Genomic DNA, 20746 nt, shown 5'->3' on the forward strand with positions numbered 1-20746 from the left:
CTGATGTTTTAGATGTCTAGACTCGAGTGTCTGATGTTGCACCCCTTTCAGCTGAGGAGCCCAGGGGCAGTGTGTCTGTGCTATCAGATGGTGCTCAGGCATCCAGCACTGCCTCTCCCAGAGGCTGGGTAGTCTGGGTGAGGCCCTCTGTGTTTGCAAATCAGAAGGACTTTTCAGTTTACTCTGGAATTGTAATCTCCCTCTTTGTGCTCAGAAAAGCACAAAGGGCTGGGATTCGGGGGTAAATCTGAGTCTGTGGCATGTGGTATTTTGGGACATAGTCAGAAAATGCTGAACTGATTGGTTCTGTCAAAAGTAATGTTTCTTCCTGATCTAGGCCCAGCAATGTACTGATAGATTAGAAAAATTAAGACATGTTTTATATATTTGACAAAACCAATTTGTTATTGCATTGCCCAAACCTTTAATTGCTTTAAGCTGATGACAGGCAAATCTGATTACTTAGGCAACCTGCTCAAATTAGGCAATAAAAGGTCAGTAGCAAAAAAGAACAACAAAAATGGATGCTACATGAAGAAATCTAGTGTGGACACGGAAGATAAATTATCAACCTTGGAAGCAGTTATCACAGTTGGAGGCAATAAGGAAGATGGTTTAAGGATGACCTTGAATTTCTAATTAATGAGAAAATAAGGAAGATGGTTTAAGGATGGCCTTGAATTTCTAATTATTGAGGAAATGGGATCTGGTAGGTCTGTTTCATAATGCTCTAATTCTGTGACACAAATCCAGATGAGATATGTGTAGCAGTTCCTTCCTGTAGGTACAGCTATCTTCTTGAGTTTCCTTCATGTGGGTAGAAAGCAGCTCTGTGGAAGCACCTCTGTTATGGTGGGATAAACTTTTAAAAAAAAAAATCTTGAGATGATTTTAAACAAAATGCAATGAGTGGTGGGTGTAGCTTCCAATGGAGGAGTCAGTTTTGTTGTTCTCTCCTGGTTTCTGACGGCTCTCTTGTGTGTGCGCAGGCGAACCGGGACGCAGTGATCAGCCGCGCCCCAGAGCAGCAGGATGACCGAGCCGTCAGCCTCCGGGACGCCTCTGCAGTCTACGACCTCCTCAGCATCACGCTGGGCAGAAGAGGGCAGTATGTGATGCTGTCTGAGGTACCTCCCTCGGCCTCTGCCCCTCTTTGTGGTGGTTTGTCAGGGAAGGTGAAAATGGAGTGTGCTGTCAGCAGAAACAGCTGCAGAGCTGTGGCTGCACAGGCCAGAAAGGCACACAGAACTGTCTGAGACATTAATGTAATGTATGTGTAGGCACTTGAAAAAGTGGCTGCCTTTTGAAGCGATGGTGTACACTAGCAAGTCCCATTAGCTGAGAAGTGTAAATGTGTCTTGGTTTGCAAAGACAGGAGTCTGCTAAGGAAGGCAGGAGCCTGAAATGGAGAATGTAAACCCTCCCCACCCCTCTGAATTGCTATAAATTTTAAATTAAGGGGCTCTCAGGCAAAAAATATGGGAGCAGGAAATAACAGTTCTTTAATAGGGAAGAAAAATAAAAGGATAAAATAAACAATGCAGTACACTAGAACAACACTGACAGAGTCAGAACCCAACCTGACACCCTGTGAGGTGTAGATAGCAGTCCAATTAGAATTGTGGCTGCAGTCCTCCTGAAGTGTCAGGTGTGGTTCTGTTGGAGCAGGGGGTCCTGTAGAAAAGGACGTGTTCTTCCTCCAAAGATCCAATGGAAGAAGAGGCAGCTGCTGTTCCTTTAGGGAATCCAGTGGAGAAGCTGTGCTGGTGTCTCAAAACCTCCAGATTATATCTGGGTAGCAATGCTTGGCCCCTCCCTCTGGGCGGAGCATCTCACAATGGGATGCTTTAGTTCTTATCAGTCATGCAGTGACATTCAATAGTCTGTTATCATCAGATGTCCCCTCCCAAGGGAGGAGTGATTGTGGTCACTCAGAGAGAGAGATAAGGCAAACTGCTCACTTGACAAAAGACAACTGCCATACAGATGGAAATAGAATACATCTTGCCTTGCCATCCGGAACAAAATGGTGTCATTAAAAAAAAGAAATCACCTGGGTCTCCAGGGCCACAACAGATTATTTCCTGACCCAAGCAGCAGTCTTGACAAAAGGTGTAAGGAAGAAAATAAATAAAGTCTGATATTCCTTTCATCATTTCTTTCTCAGTGCTTGGAGAGAGCCATGAAGTTTGCATTTGATGAATTTCACCTCTGGTACCAGCTTGCCCTGTCCATGGTAGCTTGTGGAAAGGTAAGGTTCAAACCAAAGGGCTCAGAAAGGGCACATTTTCCTCTGGAAGAGTGGATCTGGATTACTTGTTTGAATGTGTAGAGTCATGTGTGGGAGTAGGTGCCAGCAGGCAGGTCTATGAAAGGACAGTGCTCTCCTTTTAGTCTCTGATTTCACTTTGTGATGAGGAGTGTGTGTTTGGTATTGAGTACTGTTCTTTCTGTGTAGTGTTTTTTTTCTCATTACCAAGGAGAAAAATGGATTTTGTGCATAGCTGTGGGTTGAAAAGCATTATACAGCTGTCCATTGTCTGCAGGTTCAACATAAATGGGCTTAGTATAAGAAAGGACTGATGTCTAAAACTGCCATCAGTTCACTCTGTGTCTCTGGGCAGTTGACTTAAGCTGTGGTTTCTCCATCTGTTAAAGGAAATGTAAATGTTTTTTTCATAGAGAACTTGTAAGGTTTAATATTTTTGAAGTGCTTGGTGTAAAATGTGCTCTAGAAAAAGAAAATGTGAATGTTAGCATAGTCATGTGTTTAAGCATAAGTGTTTTTTTTTTTTTTTAAATTAGTGTGGTATTTGTGAAAGTCACAGTAAACCACTGAGATGGCTGAAATGTGGTTGTGAAAAGTAGGCAAAGGTAACAGGAGCATTTCTTTATTAGTCTTAAAATCGTGGACTTCCCGTAGGAAATGTAGATGGTACAAAATGCAGCCAGTTCATTCTGGAGTCCCCACCTACACGTTTGGGAGATATGAGCAAATTGATGCTGTGCAGTAGTAGGCCACTAATTTTGGTCCTATATTCTGTGTCCATGCAGTGTACAGGAATCCATATGGACCTGAGTGGAGACCACCAACTAGCACTCATTTGCCAAATTCCAGCTACTACTGGTCTTTTATGGCTGTAGGTTGAGCTGGAAACAGTGGCCTTGGCATGGAAATAAGAGATGAACCTATGCTTTTGCAAAGAAGTTGTCTTGTGATGTATAAGTGGTTGCAAAGCTTGGAAGTGGTCTGAAGGAATACCTTCACTTTTGTGAGCATAGGTAAAGCCTTATCTTGGAAGACTGTCTGTTGTTAAGCATTCTATTTCCAAGAAATGGTAGAACAAGGAGAGAAAGTCTAATAAAGAGCATCAGATGTGACTAAGGGTATAGTAAGCAGTACTATGGAAAGACTGAAATTATTTTTTCGCCTTAAAGGGAAGGAAAAAAGTGTGAGAGAAGTCTGCAAGAGCTTTTAAAAGGAGGGATTAATCTTGTCTGTGGTGGTTAGGACAAGATGTGATTGCATCTAATTGCAACAACACAAGTTCATGTTTCTTATTAAGAGGCAAAAAAATAAGGATAGCAGGACACTGGAAAAAGAGTGCCCTGTGGAAATTGTGTGGAGCCCAAATCACTGGGGATCTTTGGAACACCCTAAGCAAAGCTGTAGTGACCCCTCTGTGAGGCACCAGGGGTGTCTTCTGTGGGACCTTGCAAACTCTGATTCTGTTCTGGGACTCAATCATTGTCTCCTTTTAAATATAACAGATCTGGCTGATTTATGAGATACCAAAGCTTTGGCAATGCATATTAGATCAGCAGGGAGCTGAACAGAGATCTTGAGTCAGAAGGAGCCTCAGAGATTGCTACAGAAGTTCAGTACAAGCATTGCAAAATCCAATTCCAAGCTTGAAAACAATGGCTAGACTCAGTCATGTGTAAGGAAACCCGAATGTACTGGTGCAATACTTTAACAATGAGCTTGGTGCCATGATGCTAATACCTTGCACTGACCTATGTCAAGTGGGGGCTTACATGTCATGTCCAGCTCACCTTGGAATTCAGGGGGAGTTAGCACAGTCCTACCCTCTGTGTCTGTGCAAATCCTGCACCCTTGATACTGAGGACAACAATGATACACAGGCCATGACAGAAAGGCACAGAATTCTACCATGAACATGGGGTTTGTCTGGGAGTTCTATAGGCTTTACAGGTTGTGTAACCTGGTTCTCAACAGCAGACAATGCTATAGCTCTAGTAGTCTGCTGGAGAGCAAATGAAGAATTTTAACTGATGGTTTTGAGAGTGAGTGTATGCAGAGAATAATTGTGCTTCAGTCTTAGGTTAGCATAGGTTAGGAGAAGTGGGGCCTGATCTTTAGCTTCTAACAACTTGAATGGCAGTTCCATTCTTGTCCATTCAGTGTTTGTATATCTCTTCACCTTCCCTACATGTTACAGAATATTTGTTACTTAGATATTTGTTACTCTTTATGTTTTTTATCTCTATAGCTGTCCTATCTTTTCAGATTTTCAAGTACATCATGTATCTTTCCCTGTACTTTAACTATTTACAAGGTAAAATGTCCTGATCTTGCTTATTGATGTAAAAGTGCTAAATGTTCTGAGTGAGCCCTATATGGGTCAGAGGGAATTCCCTTACCCAACAATCCCATCTGTGCTGTATTTCACTTCTAATCCCAAAGTATTCCCTGAGGATTCCTGTCATAGACTCTGCAATGCGTCATCGTGCTAACGGGAGATGTGGCATACATTTTTATATTGCTTTGCAGCTTGATAGCAGGACAGAGTTCATTTACAAGCAGGTGCTCCAGTGTAGCAGAAAGAGCTGATGAGAAAACAGTATGGTCAGTCTAGACTGCAAAATGCAGAGTACACTTGAGCTTTTATAGGTGAAGATCTATTTTCACCTGTCTCAGTCACAGCCAATTCATGATCTCATTTCTTGGTAATGAAACCTCACATCCTGCAGCATTACTTGTTCTGCAGTACAGCAAATTGCACTCATAAATCCTGGGCACGACAGGAACAGTTTTATCAACCTGTAAATACTGGAAACTTTGGTTTCTCTTTTTTTGAAATATGTTCTTAGGATTTTCAATTCTGACCTTAAAAGTTCCATAAAATCCTATCTTGCCCTCTATTCTACACTGAATTTGACTAGAGATCTGTTTTATTTGTATATTCAGACTAAGTCAATTAAGTCAAATTTCAGTGTAGTTTCTTCTTCTGCCAGACAAAAAATTGCCAAATGGTGGTTGTCATTTTTCAAAAGTGATCAGTCTGAATGTCAGGCCAGCCACCTTGGCTCATTACCACACGTAGGCTTGAGTTTACACATTATTCTGAAAAGCACGTGTCTTAACAAAAATAGGCACATCACTTCAGTGAGTTCCTACAGGCCTTGGGGCTTCCTAAAACGGTAAATGAAAAAACTCAGGGAAGCATAACCTTCCTGTCTGTCTTTTATCCACTTAAGTGGTGGAAATAATGGAGTGGCAGCAATTTCACTTTCCTGTGTTTCTCAGAAACTTACATCATAAGAGAGATGGTGTGCTCTGGTTGTTTTTTAACCCATTTTTAGGAATGCCTTTTATATTGAGCTCTATTCACTGAACAAGAGAGGCATGTATATCTAAATGACAAAAATTCACCATTACATTTGAAATACTTTTGTAGACAAATATAGATGGGAAAGGAAAGGAAGTGCTGGGATAACCTAGACAATGGCAAAGACGTGGTGGGAGATGTCCTGTGTCACCAAGTGCAGTTCTGAATAGGCCAAAGATGTTTAAATCATTCTAATGCAGTAGCCCTGTTCCTGTGGTGCTGAATGCTGAATTCTTCACAGATGCTTTGAGTTGCTTCTGCTGGTTATAACCTCAGCTGTGTGGCAATATCAGCTGGAGGCTGAGTGGGCATTGCAGCGCCCTGCCTCGGCTGCCGTGCATGGCCAGGCTGGAGGCTGAGTGGCAAGTGGTGTAATAGCTGGGTGCCATCTGGCAGGGTCCTCAGGCAGTGAGACAAGCCACTGTCCTGCTGCCAGAGTCAGAACAGTGCAGACAGTTGCATCTGCTCGTCTCAAGATTTTGAAAAAGTGACCAGTATTGAGCAACACGGGGAAAGAAAGCACCAAACTGGCTTTCACAGAGTGGAAAAGACTTGGTAGCATTCGCAGAGAAGAGAGGGAGCTGCTTGGGGTAGATTTGTTCTCTGCTGCTGCTTTCCAGCTAAACAGTTTTCCCTGGAGGTTGTGGAGGTTACCAGTGCACAGCTCTCCTGCAGACTAGGGTAGCTTTACCAGCATTTCTGAACTAGGAGGCAAAATTGTCATAGTGTCTAGATGATGTATTACAAGCACAAGGGATGTGTAATAGGGTCCTTGTGCACTCACAAGCATTTCCTTGGCCTTGAACCAGTTGGATCAGTTACATGCTCCTTTTTCAGGTCCCCTTCCACATCTACTACCCTCACACAGGGTAGAGCCTGGGTGTCCTAAAGCTGGAGCTTTGGGAGTAGAGCTGGAGCTCCCTGGGAGTAGAGAAGAAATGCATAAGTGAGTAGGCTCTAGCTTAAGTTTATGGTACTTAAGAAAGTCTCCTAGATCTGCATCGTGAGTGTTAAAATACATGCCTTGGACAGCATGAAGCATCACTGATGCCTGTCTTTTGCCTACCATACAAGGAGATAAGATTTGTGTTTAGTGATACTAACTTGCCATTTTCCTAATGGTAGTGAGGGAGGGATTCTTCAAGGATAGCAGTGAAATTATTCTGTGAACACTGTACTGAGTTTGTGTAGCCTAAAAGTGCTGGGTGTCCTAGTTGAGCCATTCAACTCTCACGAGTCTTAATGTTTAAAGTACAGTGGATGTTTATTGTTGTTAGTGTATGCAATGCATGGGAATATCTTCACAGTCGTGTTCAATGTCTCTGCCTGAAGAAACCCCACAACACAACTTGGTTGGTGAGTGAAGAGCTTTAGGATGTGTGTTTCTGGAGAGGAGGAGTGAGCAGTAATATAGCCTTAGGCCAGCTGATGGAAGGCTGGAGTATCTGCTAGGAGAGGATAATTGCTCCCACCCCTCAGCTGTGTACTCACTGAGAGGCTGAGGTACCTCAAGAGTGAGTAAAGGAAGAGCTTGGGAACAGCTGAGGGGTCTGTGGGGAAAAGCCTCTGTGAGAGCTCAGGGGAGCTGGAAGTATGTACCTGGAGGCAAGGACTGTGCTCAGCAGGCCTTGTGCTGGGGTTGCTGGTGTGTTCCTCTGGTGCCTGCCACACAGCTCTCCAGCCCTGCAGAACATGGCCAGCTCAGTGCTTGCCTTGAAGACAGCAATTGTGTGACTTCAGAGACTGCTGCATTGTTGCTGACCCTCCCCAGCCCCCTCAAGCCCATACTGAGGGGAACACAGGAGCAATGGTCAGCACTGCCATGTGGATGGATAGACCTGGCAGTAGGGGATGCTCCAAGCATGATACCTTGCAAAATGAGGCAGCTAAAGCTGCTTTCAGCTACACAAAATGCTCCTTTCTGCTTTTAGCCATTATGTTTGTTCCTCTTTAAGGCAACAGGGAAGAAAAAATCATGCATGTCTACCTGAATGGTTTTCTTAATCATATAATGCTTCAGGAGGTGTCTGGTGCTATACAAAGGGAAGTAATTGAATCCGTCTTGGCATCTGTCATTCAGCTGTGTTTCTGAGGGACTCCAGCTCTTCCCAGAGCCAGTCTTGCAGTGTCACTGTGCTCCCTTTGGCTGCTCAGCAATTGGAGATACTGCAGTCTTGCCCAAAGCTTGTGCTGGCAGCATTTTTAGGGTTTTGAAACCAGTCTTACACAGACATGAACTCTGATTTTGAAGCCCTTAGCAAGTTGCTGATACACACTGGTCATAGCCAAATAATGACAAGCTAATGTCTGAGCTGCTCCTATCTGTGCTGCACCCAAAAAAAAGGAATCCTTCACCTTATTTAAGCAGTGCAGCAAAAGCAGATGTCTCTAAGTGCTTCAAGGAGCTTCAAGTTTGACTCAGCCATGCCTGTATTGCCAACATACAGCTTTCCAGAAGGTTAGAAGGAAAGTTAAAAATATATTTAATACATAATTCTGCAGCAACAGCAGACAAATTTTATGATTTAGGCTGTTCCTTCTGTTGGTATCCTTGCAAAAGCTTAGGCTGGTTGCTAGGCAACTGACATTAAAAAAAAAGTACATTTCTCTTTGTATTGCAGGCAGGAACCTTGGGAGCAGCAGAGGCCTCGGATGGCTCCTTAAATAGCATTGCTGGGGAATGAAAGTTAAAATATTGAACATTCATTGGTTAAAGATCCTGTTACAAAGGTCAGCTATCTTGGGGATATTCAATAGTTTGGTTTCCTTTGGTGCAAAGGAAAGATTAGAAGGGAGTTTGTCTGTGTGCTGTAGATAGTACAAAAATGGAAATTTCCTAAGATGCCTGACTGTTGAGCAGAATACCTAGGTGGGCTCTATAATTGCCTTCAGGCTTAACTCTCTTTTCTTGACAGAAAGTGTGAAGTGAGGTGTTTGTCACATTAGCAAGTACAAATGTGTGCTTATAGATCTTAGAATGTAAGAGGTGCTTTTAAGAGGGAGTATTTGAAGCTGCTTAACTCCAGTGCTCTAATTTGATAAACACAAGGTAAAAGAAAAGGGATGGAATCAGTTCCTGTGTTAAGAGAAGTAAATGTCTTAGGGGAATAATGTTCATGCTGAGATTCACAGAAATCTCTAAATTCCGTGAAAGCTAACAGCAAAACTACTGATTGCAGAGTTCTCAATTGCTTGCTCATTCTGTCATCTTTCTATGTCAGTTCAAGGTCATTTATATCTAAATGGCTGTGAATCCCAGGACACAGGGAATAATAATTTTTGCATTGGGATGAAATATTTCCTCCACTTCCCCACAATCCCTTTGAAATAGTGCAGTTTTTAGACAGGATGATGCAAGAAATACAGCAGCACTAGTTGTGGAAATTCATTTGTGTACTAAACTGCCAGGTAAATTGAGAAGGAGGCTGTCTACCAACCCACCATCTTGAGGAACATTTTTTCTTCTGGATGAAAAGTAGCAAAGAAGCAAAAAACTAGGGAGGTTTATGGAACCTGTGCAAGAGAAGAGCAACTGTTCATGGCATGTCACAAGTCTGTCAGGCATTATTTACTGTCTGGAAATTATTCTTCCTTTTACTTATATCTGTGTTTTCTTTATCTTCTAAATATTAAATGGCTCTCTTATTTCCTTCTCTGGTTGCTTTGGAATGGTGAGAGAGCAAAGGAGGGGAAAGAATGGGAATTGTGTTGGAGTAACCCAGAAAAACCATTTGGGCAGTATCTATGGATTTACCATAACTGATGGCAAATTCTCTCAAGCCATTTGGAAAAGAAAGAAGGAAGATGAACTGTAGGATGCTCTTGGTTCACTTCTGCTCGTGTGCAACCATCTTTGAGGAGTATGCCTCCATGCTTCATTATTGAATTAGTAAATAGGGAGTGGGAGTTGTGTTCTGTGTTTGGATAGTTATTTTTCTTTACATTGTACTCCCTTATAGGATTGAAAACCGTGACTGCCATAATTATGCAAGGTGAGAGTTGTCCTCTCCATCCTTCTCCTTCTCCAATAGCTTCCTTGTGATTCCTTGCTCTAGATGAGAGGCCAAATGAGACCTAGCTTTCTCAAGTCCTAGGGAACTGATTCTAGTGCAGTCATTATAAGCCAGCAATTAGCAAGTTAAATAGAAACGCCATAAATCTTGGTTTGAATCATTATGTGAGCCCCTCTGAAGCTCAGAATCATGAGTGGGAAGCATGTGCTCACTTGGAATTCAATTTCTGCTCTTCTCAAAACATGTCTCACCAATAAATCAAATTATTATTGCCTTGCAGTGAATCTCACAAACAATGCACTTGGCTGCCTGGTCCACCCACACTAAGTGAAAGAATATGTACATTTTAATTACCAGATTATTTCAATGTTGCACAAACACTGTTTCATATTAAATATTTTTACAAACCAATGATATTCAATAATGAATGCTTGATATTTTTTCCCTGGCTATTAATGTCTGTAATTAGTATCTTTAAGAAACCTTGATATTACATGTCATGCCAGTCTCCTCTAAGTAAGGTCACTGTGGGAGTGGGATATTATTTCTCCTGTCATTCCTTGACTAATGTTTTCATCATCTGTATAAAATATCTGCTGAGTAAATTTTTCAAGGTGAAATTATATAATATCTCTTGAATTTTTAAAATGCAGCTGGGGAGAAAGGCGTCATGTCACCCTGTTTCCAAAACCACTTCTGCTCCATATGTTTAGCTGCAAATTTTATAAACTTCTTTAAAATGACATAACTTTGTAAATGTTTTAGGAGCAGTGCAGAAACTGTGCCTCTTGCTCTGTAAATCCATGTTCAGAAGCTCTCGAGTGCATATGTAATGAAGTGACTTGACACCTGGGGTGTTTGGGTACAGGCACAAGGTGGGGCCTTCTCCTGTGCAGCACTCAGTAGTCACTGCTTTGGAGTGGCCTCCTGAACAGGCCTGGGGCAGGACAGACATGGCAAGGGCTCTGTGGTGTGAGGTGTTGGAAGCTGTGGTGTTGCCTTGTCCTGCAGACAGGGAGGGAGCAGAGTTCAAGAGGAACTGGCAAGGAACGCGTTGTGTCACTTCTCTTCTGGTGTAGGTCCTGCAGCTGTGGCCCAAATTAGGACAGGCCTGTCACTGCTTTGGTTTGTGTTAGTGCTGGTTGTGCTGATCCACAGGAGAGCAGCCACCAGCTCTCAGGTGCCTCCTGCTTTCCCTGCAGCTGCAGTGCTGGTGGGGAGCTGAGAAATGACCACTGGGTTGAGCTTGTGTCTGTTTTTGCAAGCATTGGCTCTGGACAGTGTATGGCCTTTTACATACCTGGCCTTTGCAGTTCACTTTTGCATGGTGAGATGACAAGGGTTGGTGGGGTTCAGCTGCAGATACACTGGCTGTCACAGTGCATATTGTCCTGCTGTCACATTTATTTATTTTCTGGAAACTTCTGTGGGGCTGGAATACCGGTAGGAGGGCAAGAAGATGATATCTGGCCTAGGTCCCTTATGAGGTTATGCTTGGATTTCCAGCACATCCATCATGCTGCTGGGAATACCAGGTGCTTTCAGTGCATTTTGTGTGAGAGAGGAATAAGATGCCACTAAAACCTGGGACACCACTTGTTCTGAACAAATAGGTGTCAGGGAGGTTCATTCTGAGGGATGCTAGTCACCTCATGGCAACAGAGCACAGCAGTGTGTGTGTTCCTGTACCTCAGGGTTGAATGACACATCTTTGTTTCTCAGAGGGATGAAGTAATGGTTCAAGCTCTAGGACAAAGTTTATTGATTTCCATCCTTGGTCTGAGACAAGCTTCCTTCTGGCTTTAGGCAAATTGTGCATTTTGAATTTTAAATTAGCAAATGCTTCCTCACTTTTAGTGATCATGCCTGATGCTCTACATAAGTGGGAGCAACCTGAAGAATATAGGGTGTGCTGCTGCTCTTGTTCAGACCACAAGCTGGGAACCCAAGCTTTTCAAGCAGGAGGATTTGCTCCCTGCTGCATTGGTTATGGAACCCCTCTTTGCCTTAAGGTGGGCATGGCTTTCCATTTTTCCAGGTTCCCTTCCAAGCAAATTCCTAATCAAGCTTTTTAATTCAGTAGCAAGAAGCGGACCTTCAGTCTGTGGAGGAAGGAGCTGGCAGGTGCAGCCCACTTTGATGTGGGTGGCAGAGGGGAAAGTGCTGATGGACAGTGGGAATGTGAAGCTGTGGTGTTACTACAGGGGATTGCAGCCATCAGCAGACTATGTGTGGATCGGAGTTCTGGTAGGGAGACCCCTGGGAGTCAGGAGGAGACGCCCAGGACCTGATGGGAATAGCAGATTGTTGGGCTTTGCAGGCTTCTGTTGCTGCTCTTCTGTAATATAGAAAGGCCATGACTATTTAACATGCTTCTGAGCAGGAACATTGTGTCTTGGGACTGTGTGGAAGACTTTGGGAGGAAACAGGCATACAAGGAGAAATTCCAAGATACCCCTTGAGCTTAAGCATGAGAAAATTTGGATTAGGGTGAGTAGTGGGAAAGGTTTAAACTGTGGTTTGGGTGAAATGGGCTGGGAGTCTCTGGTAGGGCAACTCCTGTCATCTTTTTACTGTCTGAGGTGGCCTTCTCATCACTGCCTCAGACCAGAGCTTTCTTCATTCCCCTTTAAAGCATCTGAAATGTGGCAGCCTTGAATGTGTGCTGTAAAACACAATGTTTTCGGAGCACATCAGATCCAAAGGGCTTTGCAAGTGCTAATCTTGGAAAACATCCTCATTAATGGTAACCTAACACCAGAAAGACAGCAAGAGCTTTATGGACTTTCTTTCTGACATGTCCTTGGGCCACCCAGTGAACAGTGTATTGATTTGCATCCACCCTTTGTATGGTGGGGTCCCAGTTGCTTTCTTGTATGTTCTGGTACTGGAGAAGACACAAAACAACCTACTGAGCAGATTGCTTTAGCTGAACAAACCTCTCTGAGTGAAACTGGCCTAAAATATGAATGTACTGGAGGATAAGCTCTTTATGATCTCTTCTGGCTTACTGGAAGATGATTATATGCAAGGAAAACTACAGCAGAATTCTTGTGTATTGGGAGGGCAGAGTTAAAATAACCAGTGCATTGATAGCTAAGAAAACTGTTTCTTGTGAAGTGCACAGACAGGGCTGCCTCTTTGGCATGTTTCCTCTGAGCGTGGGAAGAGTGTGTTTGTGTGCGTGTGTGTACACATGTCTGCATGTGGAGGTGGGAATAAAGTTGCTGACTTGTTGCTGACATGGGATTCTTTTCTCTCCAGCACTTCTTTGTACATGTCACTGCAATGTTCTGCATGGACTCTCAAGAGCATTGTCTAATCAGCCTTTTTTATTTCCTCCTCCTCTCTCCCACTCCCCCAGTCGGCGTATGCCGTGTCGGTGCTCAAAGAGTGTGCTAAACTGCGACCTACAGATCCCACCGTTCCTCTGCTGGCTGCCAAGGTCTGCATTGGGTCACTGCACTGGGTAAGCAAGCTGATGCAATTCCTATTATGTAACGGATTAGGTGCTGCAGTCACAGTGCCACAGTGTAGTTGCAGCGGGGAGAAAGGGAATCCCTGCTAAAATCATACACACATGTGTGCCCTTTATAAAAAATGAAAATCCCTGCAAGAAATTTTGTAGTGAGTCATTAAAATGTATTTTACTGGCATATTGAAGAAAGGAGGTGGGGAGAAAGCCATAACAGCCATTCTGAGGACTGCTGCTTCAACTGTGTGTCACATTGAATCAGCCACTCTTGTAGCTCCTGCAGGACACAAGTTCATAGTTATAAGTGGACTGTTAGATAGTTCAGGTCTGCTGGACAACTCAGTCCTTTGTTCTTGAAGTTGCTGTGTCAATGTTTTGTGTTCTGGATGTGTTAATGTACACCCCAGAAGCAGAGTGGGAGTGGAAGTTGTGCCCGTGAAATTCTGATTATCCAAAGGAGCAGAAACATCTGTCATTCTTTCTCTACTTGGTTTAATTAACTGAATGGCAGCCTGCTGTTCTCACCTGTCCTCACCACGAGGTGTCCCTGCAGTCAGTGAAGGATTACAATTGCTGAACAGAAGTAAAACAAGATGCAAGAAAACATGAAAGAAAATACCAGAATAATCTGCACAGATCTTGGAGAAAAGTTGTAGAAGCCAATTTGCTGTTGTTTTGTTCCCTTACCCTGCCTCCCCACCTTCTACATCCCTGATGAAAGCTGCTGTTGAGCTAAACTTGAGGTGTATCAGTTTACACCACCATCAGGGAGGGTGTCTGGTTGTGTATGTTTTTGAATGGACTACACTGTTCAGACTATAATGGTTAAGCTTATATGTGAGTCAGAAAAAGCTGGGCAGCATCTTTTTCTAGGAAAAATCTTCAAGTCTGAGGACCTTCAGGCAATTCTTGCTGAACTGCCCAACCTACTTCTGCTCTACATTTGGAGCAATTTAACTCTTGTACCCACCACTCAGTCTCTCAATTTTGAAGGCTGAAAGTCATTCAGTGATATATAAAAAGATTCACAGTGAATGTTATTTTTTAAAATAAAGTAAATAAGGTTTTTTTTATTCTCAGAGGTGTTGAAACAGTGTGAAAGTGAGGCATTACAGCTGTATTGAATGCTGTTCTTAGTATGTCTGATGAAGATTTCAATGCACAGCTAGCATATAAAAATACCTCGTTACTTTGAAAAGACAATGAGACACTAATTCAATTCCAGCTTGGGCAATCCAGTATGTCCAGACTTCTCATACATGACAGAGCTGATAAAACGACTGGCTAACCCTAAAAAGTAGCAAAGGCAAGGGAAGAAGGGAACATGAGCTGGTTTTGATTATTTCAAAGCAAGAGGGTTTTTTTCTTCAATGTACTGCTTTTTTATTGTGTGAAATGCTTTTCAGTGTTATTCAAACAGACCCTGGCTCAAAACTGGGGGTATTATGAAATAAAATCACGATTTCACAAGAGGGCAATTTTAGTGCAGTTATCTAGAGCACAGCCTTATGAACTAAAACCAAATTAAAAATATTCCCTCTCCCATTCCTTTCAGTCAGTGGCCTATGCTTTACCCTCATAACAAACTTGATGATGGTATAGAAGGGTTTTAATTAAGGGGAGTCTGAGGGAAATCAGATCATCTTTTAAAAGAACTGAAATGATAGGTTCCCACATCTCTTAGTCAAAGGGGCGCTTTTGATATTACTGCCAGACTCCTGTGCCTAATAAAGACCTTCCTGCTTAGCAGAGCTGTTTTTCTAAATGTCATCCTTACAGTAATTATTTGCATTTAAATTACATGGCAATCAAATCAGAATTGAATAATTTAAACTGGAAGTTAACAGGCTGATCAATGCCAGTATAAATAGAAAGGAAGATAGACATGGGACAGGAACAGTCTAATGGACAAATATTAGCAGTTACAAATATTCAAATACATCTTCTTTTTCAGAACATATAAAATATGATTAATTTTTCAATTAAGAAATATATCTGTGTACTTGATTGCTGGCTAGGCAGGAAAAGGGTGAAATCAGATCACCATTTATCCGAATGAAACAGCTGATTTATATCCTGCATCTGTCTACTGTGTGGTGCAGTATTGTAGCCAGTTTGTTTATAGCCCATGGGCAAGCAGTACTTTAGTCTTCTTTCAGCTACTAGCAATTAAAAAAAACAACCCAAAATACAACATTTATGCAGATGGATAATTACAGAATGTCATGAGAAGCACAGAACAGTTTCTTTCGTGATTAATCTAGTGATCACTGAAGTCATTTTGCTGGCTTTGTACATGGTGTCTCAGCACACTTTAAGAGCAGGGAAAACAGAAAATTAATTGAAATATACTATAATGATTTACAACATTGAGGATGCTCTGGTCACATCTATGAAATAATCTCTCAGTGCAGAACAAATCAAAGTGAAAACGTGGATGCATTCATACAGTGCCATGCAAATCAATATGTAGCAGAGCCTGATGCAGAAAAGAGCTGAGCCTCCCCCAGCTTCTGTTGTGGCAGTATGACTAGATCATTAACTGATCTAAGTTGGCAGTACTCTGCTGGCATGTTAGGGGTACCCTGCTGGCTTACATCAGATGATCTGCCCCATCAACTGCTAGCTTCTTGGATTAGGCCTGCAGTAAGCAACTGAGTGGCATAAGCACTGTTTTGGGTCCCTTTTTCAGAATTAGAGGTAATCAAAAAAATCCACTGTAAACAATAAATCAGTACTTCATTAATCCTAAAGCTTAAGCCAGTAGACTTGGAGGACCAGAAAAGCTTCAAAATGAATGCACGTATGTAAACCACATTTGTGTGGTCAGGATGCAGTCAAACCTGTCCAGCAAAGTTGGAACTTCTGTATTGTATCTAAACTATTACACAGGTGTTTTAAATGTTTTTGTAGTAGGCTCAGAATTACTTTTGAGGTAACATGCTGCTAATCCTTCCAGCTTGCTGGGGTTTCAGCACAGCAGTTTGCTGGACTTGCACATGGATGATTCTATCAAGCAAACACAAAGCCCATTTGTGTTTAGCCAGCTGTCTTTTAGCTTTCCAGAATGCACTGTGAAGTCTTTGACTATTGTAGGTCAGAGTATTGTTTTAAATTTCCATAGAAGAGTTGAGATAGCTTGCACTGGAACATGTCCATACTGAGGTTGCTTTGCCTTGCTCCCCTATAAATTCAGAGTTCTGCTCACTAAAAGGCTTTCTGCAATTTCCTCTTTCACTCAGCCTTCCCTGGCATGGTCTCAGCTGAATGCTCACTTGCCTATTTTGGCAATGACTTTGAGTTGCAGTATGAGTTGTTGTTTTTAATATTTTAATAGTACAGTTCTGTTAATTTCACTACTAATCTAGGTTCTCCAGGATGCTGTTATGGCGGGTATTGTTAAAATACTAAAAATGGAACTTCTTCCTAGAGACAAGCATTAAATACTGAATTTCTCCATTTTTGGGAGCCACATTTGAGGTGTTTAGGGTTACCCTGGTGCTTTCTTTTGCCTTTTACTCAATTGATATCAATGGAGGCATGTTGAAAATATTGTAAACGCACATAGAGCAAAATGGACTGTAGTCCTAGGATAGGCTTGACTCCTCTAGAACTCTGCTGTGACAAAAAGCAGGAAGACATGAGGCCATGTCTATGATTTTAATTGCTCTACAGTTGATACAATAGCAATAGTGGTGGTGTGCTAAACTTGTGTAGCATCAAATGATGCCTGTATTATCAGCTAATACAAGCTTTTCAAAGGACTTTGTCCCATGGCAAAAGCTGCAGTACAGGATGGTGCTGTACCTCATATTTCCCTCATTTCTTTGAACTAGTGTGCACAGCCAAGTGCTCTACTGCAGCACTTTGCTGGGAAGGCAGAGATCATGCCATCAGTCAGGGAAAGGGAGAAGTGGTGGTGGGCCAGGCAGACTGCGCATGGAGTCATAAAAACTGAGTGGGACATGCCATGAGGTCAGGACATCATGGTGTGTGTGTGTCAGGGGGGTTGGCAGGATGTAGATTTAGAGCTGCATACTCCTGAGGTAACAGCTTACCATTCATTACTTTCACAGAGCACTTAATCAGAGGGTGCTTCTCTCCCCTTCTGTCTGTTGTTGACCCTGCCACTATAGATAATAAATGCTATGCATGTGCTGGTACCCAGTCACTTAGGAGCCCTGGAGTCACCTGGAAATGCTTAGGTCATAGTGCAATATGAATAATATTAAAAGATGAAATCTAGTCCCATTACTGGAGTTACTCTGCCTGCTGACAGACATCTGAGAGGATCAGCATCACCAGAGTGAGAGGCTGCTGAGAAAGCAGGGAAGGGCAAGGAGCTGCTAAGTATTTCTTCTGTCTTTTAAAAGACATTCTTGATTACATCACCACTGCTGTTCTGGGGCAATCCCATGGGTTTTAGACATTAAAAATGACCAATAATTTTGTCTTCAATACATTGCCTTTGTGAGCAAACCACTTTAGCTACAGTGGAGGAAAGGCCTGAGTATTCCTAAGTGCTGGGGGCTGAGTTTACACAGACTAAATTGGTGGGCTTAACAATGGTGATACAGAGAGCAAATGCTGACTAGACCAGCAATAGAAAGCACAGGTTTTTTTTTTCTGACATACATAACGTGATTGGCTTTGTGTGCTGTAAACAGCTGTGGGACAAAACCTTTTCATTAGACTATGCCTTATGGAGCACTTTCTTCCTATGCGTTTTCCTTCTTTTCTTTCTCATTTCACTATATTTATATTCTTCTCTTTGAATTAGTCTCTATAGCTACAACCCAGTGTAATTAAAATGCTAAGAGGTCAATTTAACTAGTTAACATCATGTGTAATTCTGTATACATACCCATTCTGTAGGATTTTGATCTGTTAAGTGCTTGGGTATTGTTCAGTGTCATGGGTGTCCAAATTCACCTGCTTCATTAACCTTGTCTGCTGTCCTCAGTCCAGTGTCATTTGATGCATTCCCTACCTCTTCCTTAGTGTGCTCCTCCTTTTTGGCACATTAAAATGCTGTTTTCATCCTGCTGTACATCACTGATTTGTTTGTGCTTAGTTACTCTAAATGTGTGCTGGTGAGAAGTGCAATTTTTCCTTAGTCCTGCAAGCTGTTGATTCAGTGGGGTAGGGCTTGAGCTTTTCTAAAAACAATCTGGGTGGCAGTTGGACACCAGCTGGGTGGCATTAGGCCAGGGGACAGCACCTGCTGTTCTCCACTCCCTTGTCAGTATGCCTCCAGGCTTGGCTTGAGCACACACCAAAACCTGTGGCCAAATAACAGTGGTGGCTGGAACAGCCACTCTCTGTACCAGGGGAAACATCCCTCGGGGTAGCACAGCTAGCAACTGTTCTTTTTCTTTCAAATATGAAGGAGGAAGTGAAAGGGGAAAAAAAGCCCAACCAGCCCTAGAGCATTACCATCTCATTGGTGTCAGTTCACAGTTTGGCAGCTTGTCTCTCTCCAGGTGCCAGGTGTTTGCTTTCTGGTGTGATAGAGGGGTTGCTTAGCTAGTGGTTCCAGGTGCCTCCTGACACTTTATATAGCTGGAGTTTAAAATGCAGAAAGTTCTTCTTAGGTTGTTTTTCCCCCATGTTGTCTTTCTTCCATGCAAGTTTTGGAGGCAGGGAGCTTCTCCCTGCAGCCTGGAATGCTGCCTTTCTCTCCACCAGCTTTTCAGTGCAAAGTATGTAGAAAAGTGTTAGAACAGTAAGGACCAGATTGGAGGGAGGGCTTTGAGACTTTGTTTTTTGTTGCTTCTAAGAGAATAACATGGTAGGCCTTCCCTCCTCCCTTTCTCCTCTCCACAGTACAGACTGAAGGCACCCCATATCCGTAAGGACCCCCCAGACACAGCTTTACTGGCAGATCACAGCTCAGGCTCACTGCTGGTCCCTCATTGGGTGCATGGAGAGGTAGCTTTTATCCAGACTGCAGTCTGGTGGTCCTTGCAGTTTAGCTGGTTACCCCAAATGTGTCCCAAGGGGGTTGTTCCTGTTTCAGGTAGTACTTTCCAGATTCACAGTTGACTAGGCCATCTGCAAGATTGATGCACTGGAGAGTTGAAACATCACAGTGGCCAATGTGAGTGAAAGGTTTGGTTTTTCACACTTGCCCAGAATGACTGAAGAGTAGGAGAATGAGAGAAGAGGGGGCAGATGGCTGCCACAGCAGGGCTGGCAGGGAGAAGTGTCTGAGTGCTATAAGAAGGAAAAGTAAATGTTCTCATAAACAGAACCAGCTGTGCTGGAGTTTGTGAGGCCACTTATTTTCAAAGCAGACTTCAGCTGACCCAGGTTTGCATTCATAAGAATCTTTGTGGCTGGTCAAAATGCCATTGGTGTTTAGTGTGAATAAATGTTCACAAGAATGTGCTAGAAGTGCTGTTTCAGCCACTCTGAAAAGTTATGGTTTTAATTATTCATTCATTAGATTAATCTGATACTGACAGGTGGCCCTGGGTAACTGGCAGGCAGGAAGGCTGAATGGTGCACTACTGATTTGTGCAGTATAGGTATTTCCAGTCAGAAACTGGAATTACCATCAGGTGACCATTCAGAGAAACAATGGAACAAAATCTCTCCAATTTTCCATGTCTTCATTTCAGCTTCAAACTTTTCATTCATTTTTTCCATACACTCTACCCCTTCTCTTGTTCACTAGTCATTTGAATACCTTGTAGAGCTCTTTTCTTCATCTAATGGACACTTCTTGGATGAAAGTGTGTGTGGGGAGAAGAGGAGAAACAATAAAGAATGAGAGTGAGAATATAGCTGTTTATGGTGGCAAAGAGGTGCATAATGAATTTTCAAGCTGCAGAGATTTCATGTCTTACGTAAAAGTTTCTGAGAGATGAAGAATTCAGTTATAATATGGGAGGGGTTTTTGTTGTTCATTTGTGGGTTTTGTTTTTTTGGTGTTTTTTTTATGTGGCAAGTCATGGCCCATTTCTTCATTGTCCTAGGCTCTGGTCCAGGACACATTTCAGTATGTGGCAGGAAGCTGCTAGGGCTACTGACAGGTTAAGAAATCTGGAATAAATCTCAGTCTTCCTGATGTGATCAGAGTTTAAGGGTTTTATCTCAACATTGCTGAAGTAGGTGGGACTATTCCCAGTGGTTTTGGTAAGCTTTGGATTACACCCTCAAAGACAGGCCTTGCAGTTTAGTTGGTGAGTTCCAATATTCCTCAAGAGGTGTTCCTGTGTCAGTTAGTGGCTTCCACAGTCACAGCTGATGGGGCAATGAGAAGCACTAATGCTTTCAGGAAAGCGTTTGATGGCAACATATGTGTTGGTTGTTGGACTGACTGATCTGAGGCTTCAGAAATTGGGGAATAATTGGTCTACCTCTAGTTTGAATCCTGTGGCCTCAGGGAATTGCACCAGTGGGAAGAAATTCAAGCAGTGGAGATTTGCTTCTTCACTTGCAGTTTTCAGCCTTTCTTCAGGTTTATGTTAAAAGTAATTTTCTTCTAATGTTTGATATCATCTAATAAATCCAGGTGGTTTGTTTATGAAGCCATTAGTTAATGTTGTCACCTGAATGTTTTCAAGTGATGGGATTAGGAGGCTCATTGACAGGATGCTACACATCAAGTCAAGTAGATT

General features: G+C 42.6%; 1 protein-coding gene across 5 annotated transcripts in view; it reads left to right on the top strand.

The window, feature by feature from the left end:
- TTC7A (tetratricopeptide repeat domain 7A) overlaps window positions 1-20746 on the top strand; it is a 202106-nt gene that overhangs the window by 42549 nt on the left and 138811 nt on the right. For all 5 annotated transcript variants that reach the window (XR_011679309.1, XR_011679310.1, XM_071427863.1 and 2 more), the window contains 3 exons: window positions 990-1127; window positions 2168-2251; window positions 13011-13115. Coding sequence is in view for 3 of the 5 variants with exons in the window: in XM_071427863.1 (XP_071283964.1) it covers window positions 990-1127; window positions 2168-2251; window positions 13011-13115 (327 nt within the window). In the remaining 2 variants the exon portion in view is untranslated. The remainder of the gene's footprint in view (window positions 1-989; window positions 1128-2167; window positions 2252-13010; window positions 13116-20746) is intronic.

Source organism: Agelaius tricolor, unplaced genomic scaffold (genome assembly GCF_023055355.1).
Source record: "Agelaius tricolor isolate 1412-34295 unplaced genomic scaffold, bAgeTri1.0.p SCAF_1, whole genome shotgun sequence".
NCBI lineage: Eukaryota > Metazoa > Chordata > Aves > Passeriformes > Icteridae > Agelaius > Agelaius tricolor.